This window comes from Rhipicephalus microplus, chromosome 10 (assembly GCF_043290135.1).
Source record: "Rhipicephalus microplus isolate Deutch F79 chromosome 10, USDA_Rmic, whole genome shotgun sequence".
Classification (NCBI taxonomy): domain Eukaryota; kingdom Metazoa; phylum Arthropoda; class Arachnida; order Ixodida; family Ixodidae; genus Rhipicephalus; species Rhipicephalus microplus.
This window is the reverse complement of record NC_134709.1, coordinates 10,467,556-10,478,219: the sequence shown is the minus strand read 5'-3', so window position 1 is coordinate 10,478,219 and position 10,664 is coordinate 10,467,556. Positions and strand designations below refer to the sequence as shown.

The following is a 10,664-nucleotide window of genomic DNA, read 5'->3' as shown; positions in this document are numbered from 1 at the left end:
GAAAAGATAACTTACCACCGGCAGCTACTGAAACTGCTACATTTTAATAACGCGTCCGATGCTCTACCAACTGAGCTATGGCGGCGATCATCATTCCTTGTACTTTGTGTGTATGTATATATATATATATATATATATATATATATATATATATATATATATATATATATATATATATATATATATATATATATATATATATATGCATTCAAACGTGTGAGAGTTAGTCGTAGCCATTAGCAGACATAGAAACACTCTTTATTACCTGTTGGCGTGACGTAGCTTCTGATCGTATTACGAGCCAGCAGCTGACTCATATTCCCTCGCATACTACATGACGGCATCCAGTTTGCCGAAACGAGACCCTCGCTATGATTGAGGAAGGGGTACACCAGAGCTCGTCTTTGGTTTCTCCAGTTTCAGGACCTCCCTACTTTTGTCTCATTCCCTTCCCTATCGTCCGTTAGTTCTCGTCGATATCGTGTCTAACAAAGACATAACTAGCCCTCAAATTTCCCCTTTCCTGAGAACTTCATGATAATGATAAAGCGAAATGTGCATTACATACAGTTATCCTCTAACACGTAGGATTCCTCAATTAGTTGTTCAATCACAGTGCTCTTCAAATGGCGCCCAAGAGCCCCCGTAACTATATTGCTGTTACTTTGTCGTAATGCGATGCAGCCAGAGAAGTTCTTTCTGACAATTCTCGCGCTCTAATGTCTGCTACAACGCCTTTACCTTTCTGTAACATATGCAAATTCAGGGTGTGCAACCTGTACACTCTGCCTAAAGATCTACTAGTTTTGCGCAAACTTACAAAAAGAAATGAACACGGTGAAGAAAGCTGCACAGAACACACCAGGAGGAAATTTCGCATGTATGTCTTTTAGTTCACGCACGCAAAATTGATCATGTGGAAGTTTATTACCAAGAGACATGCTTCTTAGGTTGCCTGAAGTGTCAGTTTCTGGTGCAAAATACTGACTCATGCCCTAGTAAAGTTGACCATGTTTCATTTTTCCAACTCTCTTATTTCTATAGGAGATCTGCAAACACTTCATGAATGCACCCAGGACGGCGCATGGATTGGTAGACGGCGCTGCAGCCGCAATGTCGATGTTTACTGCCGCAGGTAAAGGACTGCCATGTCTGGATGTTTTCCTGTACGAAAGAAACCTCGCAAGCTATCAGTTCCTGGTAAGCATAAAAACTCAAGTTGTACGGCATCTCTTTGCCAATATTATTCTTATTTCTTTCAAGCGAAAATTATATTGACGCCACACTGTATTATGATTTGGTATTCGATTGCATGCTCGCTGTGGCATGCAATCTTTAGCTCTCGTTTAACGCATATTCACACCACATGTTCTATCTTGGCAGCGGAATCAGCCGACCAGCAGTCAGGCGCCATTAACCAATAGACCTCCGTGGCTGATATAGAAGCGCGCAGTTGATGCGCCTTAACCAGAAATGGACACTGTTTTGAAAAGTGTGTCCGCCATACCCTATAGGTTTGTCCCGTGAGAATGATACGAGCGCCATACAAAAGATACGAGCGAGCGTTGTGTTTCGGCCATCAAACGCCTATCACTCGGCTATTGCGGCACCGTTTTCAAAAATTCTCGCGGCTATCGGTGTTCGTTTTCGACTCGTGCAGAATTGCAACACCACATGTGAAATTCAACTTCTGGGGGTGGTTTAGGGGCCCTTTCATGCGATAACAGCAGCATTGAAGAGCTGATTTCGCAGAAGTGCTTGCGCCTACATCATTGGCTTTGAGATAACGATTACCGTTGCCCGTGGACGAAAAATTGAGATAAAGCTTCGCCCCCCCTAAAACCTCAATCCAGAACTTCTGAAGGGCAAGCAAGTGTCCTACCGCAGAGCAACGCGAGGACTGGAAGCTTAACAAAAAAAAAAGCGCCCTTATGTAAAAGGCATGTAGCACAAGTAGTCTCCCTAATGCATGTTATAGTGCGGTGCAGAAGCGTAGAAATAAATCAGGCATGAAAATGATTGATTTGCTCAAAGAGTGGCTTTTTCAAAGGTGATTAGTCACAAAGAGTTCAGGCATAATTGATAATCATCAGCAGCAAAAGCATCAACAAAGTGAACAGCTGCGTAGTGAGTGAGAATTTATTAGAAGGCAGAGAGGTCGGCCTGAGCTATTTCGTTCTAGCCTGCTACTCTACACAGGGGATAAGGAAAAGGGGAAAGAAAGAGGGATGAAGGGTGATGATGGAGACAAGAAGAGGTGGTGCGTATGTACAGTAGCCACTTAGTATAGTACCCTACAGTCTAGTTTCTAGTCCAGTGCTTTTTATAAAGTCTAGAACAGCCTTTGTAGCAGTTTTTGACACTGTTTGGTCGTTCATTGCTGACAATATGTGGCTTTCACTTAATGGTGTTCGTCCAATGCTTGCCAACGTTGCAGTTAGCATTTCTCTTTGTGCCACGTATAATGCACAGTCACAAAATATGTGCGCTATCGTTTCGCGCACTTGGCAGCGTTCACAATTTGGGCTGTCCGCACGGCCGATTAGGCGGGTGTAGTGGCGAGTGAAGGCGACGCCCAGGCGAATTCGGTGCAGTATATTAGCATGTCTTCGGCTGATTTTATCTGGAAGACGAAAAGTCATACTGGGGTCTGTTTCCCGCAGGCGCTTGTTCCGGTGATCTGGTAGCAACCAGTAAGTGGCATCGCATTCGCGCATGAGTGATCTCAACAATGTGTTGACGTCACCTTGCGAGTACGGTACTTTGACCTACATAGGAGCGTTGTATATTGCCGCTCTTGCTTCGCTATCGGCTGTTTCGTTGCCAACCAGGCCGCAGTGTCCAGGAATCCATTGGAGTGTAATCAAGTGACCGCCCCTGTGTGTTAGGTCAAATGCTTGGACGATTCCTAACGTTAACTCGTAAAATTGGCCTCTTCTTAAGCAAGAATGGATAGCTTGAAGCGCTGATTTTGAATCAGACAGAATCGTAACAGCTGCGTAAGTTCACGTGTAGCCACACGGGAACGTAGTGAATATGCGCCTTCAAAAAGCAAAGTGAAGAATTATGGCACAGCGGGGCACTTCACAGTTTTTCTTGGAGTAGGCATTTCAGAATAGTTTGAAACGGCCAATGTTACGTGCACAGTCATTAGTTTCCTTCTGGCATGGTTTTAAAGACGATAGTCTTTTTTGGGGACCTTCGACGCAAAAATTTTGGTCTGTCTGTCTGCATGTATGTATGTCTGTACATTTGTTTGTTTGTCCACTCTTAACAGCATCGGGTATTTGAAACGGCCGACCCCATCCACAGCGCCCACCTATGTTGCTCAAGCTTCAGCGTTCATACTTGTGCAATCCTCGATTAAAAAGCAATTATTTCTCGTGTCTGTGGCACCATAACAACACGTATATGTTCTGCATGTGCGCCTTTTACTAGAAAAGGCATACATAAGTAATTTTAAGGACCGTAGCACTTATCACGCTGGTCTGACCATCCAACGCTTGCACGGAAAGGCGAGTGTTTCCAATGCTTTGTTAAAACGAGACGGTGGTGGCACCTATCCCCTTCGCCTTGCGTTCTACACCTTATCACCTCTGAGGCAGGCGCGCACACCCGTCTCAGAGCCACGCGTTTTGTTTTTGAAAAACAAACTGCCAAATGGTGGTCATGTCTCACGTGTGACGTGACTTGATGCGCTCGTTCGCCTCCGCTGCACGCTCGAGGCACTTTAACGCAGCGCCTCCAGAATACCATTCACCGATTTTCTTGAGAAGAACATCGAATAAATGTTTTGTTCACTCTCTTCACACGTAAGACTATCGTCTTTCGATGACATTTGCAGATTAAATGCAGATACGGGGCCAATTTTTTCACTCTATAGCGTTGTACTTTTGAAGTCAAAGGTCAAGCGTCCTCCAAGATTTTAAAGACGATAGCTTTTCTTGGAGTACTTCAAAGCAGGAACGTTGGTCTGTCCGTCTGCTTGTTTCAAACCACCCGATGAAATTATAAGCCCTTGGTCTGGGGTAAACCCAGCCATCTTGATCTGGTGGCTGCGTTTATGCTTTGTCGATCATAAAGCAAATGTTACGCCTAAGCCACAAAATCAATACGTGAGTATTATGTAGTGTGTTAATTTATAGATATTGCATCGGTACGTAATTATAAATACCATAGTGTTTCTGGCGCTGCAGTGACAATGCGACCATATCAACAAAAAAGTGGGTGTTTCCTACGCTTTATTAGGACTAACGGGCGGTTATGCAGGCTCCCTAGCTAAGACGACACCACGACACCGTGCTCTCACCTACTTGTGGGTTTGTGTCCTTCAGCGCCTCTCTTTTCAGACATTACCACCAGATGGCATTAATACCTCATGCAGCGCCTCCAGACGGAACACTATCGTCTTGCGACGATATTTGCTGTGAAGCGCGCAGATACGCGGCCATTATTTTTTATTTCTCATGGAAATTCACTCAGCACTCTCGTCGACTCGCGGCATCTTGTATAAATCCCCGCATCAACAAGCAAGCACAACGGAGATATCTTACACGAGACATGAAAAGTTGCGCAATGACGAAAAGAAACAAACAAAAAAAAACCTCCGGTACGCATGTAACGAGGTTGGTGAAGTCTTAGCTACGCGGTCTATTCTTCTATGAATGGACATCTGCCATTTCATGAACATGCCGAGCAATTATTTATGGATTTCGTCTCATATTTGATTACTTTTATGTTGCGTGTAAAAATCGTGCGAGAGGCAGTATGTGTACTTAAGGTGTGTTTGATTTTAGTACACTTTTGACGTTCATGTAAGCCAGGAGTCGGCCACCTGCAGTCTTGGGTCAGTATAATGCGACCCGCGGCACAATGTCAGAACTCAGGCCCCCATTTCTTTCCCTTGTTGGTTGCTATCTGAAGGCTGACTCGACAGTTTTGACATCAAGTGGTGTTTCGCTCGTAACCCGTGTTTGTAAATTGTCATCCTGTGCACATGCGCAATTAAAGAAAATATGGTTTCAATTGTAGGTTGCTGTCAATGCACGAGTTTTTTTTTTCTCCTCATTGCCTGCAAAAACTCTCGCCTTCCACCGTCCGACTTGCTGTTCAGAAATACGGCGTCAGCATCATGCAATTTGGCCCTTCGCTTCAACAGGTTACCGACCTCTGATGCAAAGCATGCCTTGTTCAGTGGTTCTTAAGTCATCCCTTTCTTCAGAGTAGGCAGGCCTTGTGCCTTTTTATAGGGGGCAGTTGTCAGCATGTTACCTCACTATTTTCCTCTGCGTACGGATATGAAATAATAATAATAATAATAATAATAATAATAATAATAATAATAATAATAATAATAATAATAATAATAATAATAATAATAATAATAATAATAATAATAATAATAATAATAATAATAATAATGTAAGCTATATTGATCATGATGATGGCGATGACGATGACGATGATGATGTCTCCGCAAGCACTTGGGAGGAGTAAGAATGTACCACACTATTGATTAACATCTGCTTTGTCTCTATCTCGGTATTCCTTGGGGTCATGACGATGTAACTGATACATGAGTGAATTAGACCTGTACGTATGCCACGTGAATACATGCGCTGAATTAGTATGGAGTATCCTACAGAACACAATCTGTCCTTCTTTTACTATTACCCAGAAATGCAACGAACTGATGCAGCCGTTTTGCGGCAATGGCGTGAGTGATATGTTCTACCCGTACACGTGGAGTGCTACGGCCGAACGAGAAAGGTGCGAGAAGAAGTTCGGCATTACGCCGGATTTCTACAGGACCGTCATGATGTACGGAGGGAGCAAGTTCAGCACGGCGACGAATATCATCTTCAGGTAGGGCGGACGGAGATAGTTTGTTCAGAAAATAAAGCCAGGCGTTTATGCTTGAAAATGTCCCGTTTCAAGCCTACCACAGAAAAACTTGTGAAGCAAACTAAATTCAAGAGTTAGCGTCAAACATTGCAACCAATAATATGGTTAATTGTTGAGGTTTGAAATCTCAATATGAGATTTGAAGTCTCAATATGAGACTTGAAGCGCAATATGATCATGAGAGGCGTCGTAGTGGATGCCTCCGAAAACGTCGATCACCTGGGGTTCTTTAATGTGAACCCAAACTTAGTACACGGGCTTCAAGCGTTTTAGCCTGCATCGAGAATGCGGCCGCCACGGCCGAGATTCGACCCCATGACCTGCGGGTCAGCAGTCAAGGACCATATATACTAAAACCCCACGGTGTGTACGTAACACTGCAGGAAAGAAACATAAAACTGGTGCTATATGGCAGAAATGAATTACCGTCTAACCACTACGACCATATTATGAGGTGAGGGGTTGTTGCGCAAGGAATTGAAAAAAATGTAAAGCAATTGTGTGAGCTAAGTTATACATCTGATTTTTCACCGTTATGTGCAGAGAGATGGGGAGACTGTAGACAAAACAAAAACGATGCAAAAAATAGGATAATGAGAGCTGCTCACATGCATATTTATTAATCACCTTATAGCTATGTACACAACATCCATACGTACAAAATTAGTAAGAAGTTTCAGAAAGGTTTAGCTTAACGGAAGTGGCTACTACATGTGTTGTCTCTCGACTTTTTTCTTTTTTTCAGCAATGGGGAGCTGGACCCTTGGTCAGCGTTGGGCGTTCTAGAGCCTCCAAATGACGACGTCGTCGTGATCGTGATCCCCGGTGTGGCCCATCACGTGGACTTACGCTTCGCTTCTCCGTCGGATTCGCGAGCCGTGAAGCGAGCCAGGGTCGTCGAGAAGAACTACATACGCCAGTGGATTTCCCAGGCTGATGCGCGGTCACAACGAAAGAAGAACGACCGAAAAGAGCTTCGAGTTATCAATATCAAAAACGAGAACAGCTTCTTCAAGGCATACAGGTTTTAGGCCATATTCTTCAGACTTGCGACAAAGCATGACATTTAACTCGGAAAGACTCAGGGAAGGTCACACGGCCTATATCTTGTATAATTGCGGCGTCGTTTTCTGAAATTGTCTTGGATTCAGATGCCTACATCTACGCCAATCGATATTCAGGTGCACAGTCGTTAGCAAGCTTAATACGAAGGCTCTACAACGTGTCGTGAAACAGTTTGATTGACGCTGGCGTCGCATAGCTTTGGTTTCTATAGGCCGGATGTTACGCATGAATGCTGGCGTACTCTCCAAGTATACCAATCTCGGCAAGAGATCCCAGCACTTCGCGCCGGGCATCAGTCAAAGTAGTCCGGGTCACGCGTCGGAACGTTCAGTTACGCTTTCTGACGACTGTATCTTTTAAGGGTCTGCGACCAGGTGCCATATTTTCCCTCGGCGCCCTCGACTTTAATAGTGCCTGCCAGTGCTTTAAGCTCCGTTGCTGGCAAACGAGACTTCGTCATACCCTTAAATTTCAGGGAAGTTCACTGCTTTCGTGTTGTTGCTCTCTTTAATAAAAATTTCAAACGTCTTCGCTGGGCAATCTGACTGCCGTGACTGAGCGAGTACTTTTGTGAGACGGCGCCATTTATTATACTGTTTGGAAGATACTGCGGGTTACGCATGACGCGGAAGAAGGTTAGACTAAGAGGAGCTTCGTTCCAAAAACTCCTGATTGGTCGATTTACGAGGCATATCTGCTTTGAATTCTCTCGTTCCCTGCTTTGCCATGCAGTTGCATGCCCGTTCTGCCTTGTCTTGCACAGCCATCGCGTGCAATAAAACTGAATTCATTTTGTTTTCTACGTTTGCGGCTGTGCTAGCGCAGGTAGCAGCGTGTTGCTGAAAAGTGAGAAATGCTGACTGGCTGAACACATAGAGTGCTGACATTTCATGTGCTGTATGAATAAATAAGCGGCGAGGAGTAGATAGCACTTCTAGGAAGGGCAGCGAAGGCGACAAATAAACTGCTGTACTGACTTCTAACTCAATGTGGTGTAGGGGCCCTTCAAGGAATCCTTGTCAGTTTTTATGAACAGAACTATTACTATGATAGAGGTCTTGTTAAGACGAAGTGTGCAAAACATATGGCTCCTGTAAAGTGACAGGTTTGCCTTCACTGCCGACTAGGCCCACGGATCGGGCGCGTCGGGAAATGTGGCAGTTTGGGCTATAGTTGGTATGACATGACGATAGTTATAGCGCGAGAACAGAACGACGGCAAAAAGACAAGAACGACGCGAAAGAGACGAGAAGGCGACGGGGACCTTGCCACTTGTATCGCCCGCAGCTGCCGGAACACGTTTCGGCCGTGACGGAGATAAGTGACCCATCATCGCGGAAGAGGTGGTTCCACGTAAAGGCAATTACGTCGCGTGCCCATGTGTTGCCCCTCCCGGTTTGTTTCGCGCCATGTTGGCTGAATGTATGCATGTTTGTATTTCTTTTACGCAACTGTGCACAGCAGGGGTTTCTCGTGCAGTGGGTCAGTGGGTTACGACTTTGGCGGCGTCCGCATAGACCACACATGCGAAGAAAAAAGAATCGTTGTCGTGCCGTAGAAGTGTTTCTCGCAGTTTAGCTACACATTTTCATTTTTATTGCACGGAACCCACGCTAATGAAACACTGAACGAGAATATGCACGAAATCGACGAATAAAGACGTTAAATTGCTGTTCAGAAAGTCACGTCAATGATTGAGTGTCGAGAATAAGGAGTATGCTTGTACACAAAATACTTATGAAAAGAAAGCAAGCCTTGACATCAGAGGCTTATAGCCAGAAGATAGTTATAGCGCGAGAACAGAATGACGACACAGAGACAAGAAGGACGGGAAGGACACCAGCGCTCGTGTCCTTCGTGTCCTTCTTGTTTCTTTGTCGTCGTTCTGTTCTCGCGCTATAACTATCGTCATGTCAAACCAACTAGCCCAAGCTACCACACTATTAGCCAGAAGATTTCTTTTCGGAAGGGGGGGGGGGGCGATGGGGAAGAGGAGAAAACGGGGGGTTCAATCACTCTTTAAGTATGTAGTTGTGTTGTAAGTGCATAATAATAATAATAATAATAATAATAATAATAATAATAATAATAATAATAATAATAATAATAATAATAATAATAATAATAATAATAATAGAACCTGCTTTTGATTGTGGGGCACGCCGCAATGGAGGGCTCCAAAATTTTCGACCATTTTGGTTGAACTTTATTATTTTGGTGTTTTGTAACGTGCGCTAACATTGATCGCACAGTACTCGAGCCTCCAGCATTTCGCCTTCATGAAAATGTGGCCGCCGGTATCGAAACCGTGACCATCAGGTCAGTAGCCGAGCACCGAACACATCACAATACCTTCACGACGAACTTCTGTGTTTGTGTTTGTGCGCGCGCTAATATATATACGTGCTAGATTTTAAAAAAAAAATGTTCCGGTGAGTTTCACCCCGTTCTGTTAAATTAGTGCTTAACATCATCTATAGAGCACATCGACTGTATAAAAGCTGAAAACAAAACACGTGTGCATGGTGCTTTTGAATAAATATTCTAGAAATTGGCTTTAATAGCGAGACAGCTTGGTGATGAAACTAAGAATAAAGTGGATCATAAAAAGCGACAGATAGGAAAATAAACAAAACTTCCTGCCGATGTACTTCATCCTTACATTATTTCTTCGTCCTCCATCCTCTATCTTTAAGCTTCGTCAAAAAAAATACCAAAAAGTTTAAACCTCTGTAAGGCCACGAAATCATGAAAAGGTGACGTAGTGATAATACTTAACGAATTCCGTGTATCAGGACAACCTCAGTCGCGATAAGCAAAGCACTATAAGCAAATGTGTTGGGGGACGGAAGAAACAGGTCTCAGGTAGCAACAAGCATCTCGGGAAGCAAGGCAGGGACGGTATTTGACCCGAAGCAAAGAGCTACTCAACTGGAAAGGATGTTACGTTACCCGCTGGAGGCTCTGCGGCGCCACACACGCATTACGTCTACGCCGAAGAGGTCACGCCATTTGTACAGCCGGTATCTCAATAGTAGCCTGGTCATCCTGGTGTGTTGTAAGCGACCGCTCAACTGGTATAGCATGTGGCTCTTCGTCGGATCGCTGACAGCGCTCGTTGTAGCGGAGATGGCGACAGCCGAGCAGAAGTACAGGGTTGCATACTTCAAGCAAAAGGTAAGCGGTTCTTGCGAATCATGCTTGATCGATGTGGTTGCAGAACGGTAGCCTTGAGGACACGCGAAAGCATATGCGTGCGCACACGGAGGAAGAGGGGGGTGGGGGGGCTAGACTGTGGGCCTGGTGTACATTGTGCTCGCACTAGTTAAAGATAAGCGCGCTGCGTTAAGACGAAACCATGACTTCACTGACCACGAGACTATTATTTTTTTCTGAACTTTCATATCTTTTTTCCTGATGGCCAAATGAAAAATGGGTAGCCATTTTCAAGAAATGATGAAAACTACTTCATTTAGCTTTATCAGAATAAAGAAAGGCACAAATAATGCCGTTAATTTGCCAGATAGATAGATAGATAGATAGATAGATAGATAGATAGATAGATAGATAGATAGATAGATAGATAGATATGTGGGGTTTAATGTTCAAAAACCACCATCTTAACATGAGAGACGCTATAGGGGAGCGCTCCGGAAATTCAGACCACCTGGGATTCTTTCACGTGCGCCCAAATC

The 10,664-nt window shown here is 44.2% G+C and overlaps 1 protein-coding gene across 1 annotated transcript in view; it reads left to right on the top strand.

Annotated features, from left to right (window-relative positions):
• LOC119181889 (uncharacterized) overlaps positions 1 to 10,664 on the top strand; it is a 40,614-nt gene that overhangs the window by 15,565 nt on the left and 14,385 nt on the right. The window contains exons 7-10 of the mRNA XM_037433130.2: positions 1,045 to 1,200; positions 5,678 to 5,865; positions 6,650 to 6,934; positions 9,990 to 10,146. Coding sequence (XP_037289027.2) covers positions 1,045 to 1,200; positions 5,678 to 5,865; positions 6,650 to 6,934; positions 9,990 to 10,146 — 786 coding nt within the window. The remainder of the gene's footprint in view (positions 1 to 1,044; positions 1,201 to 5,677; positions 5,866 to 6,649; positions 6,935 to 9,989; positions 10,147 to 10,664) is intronic.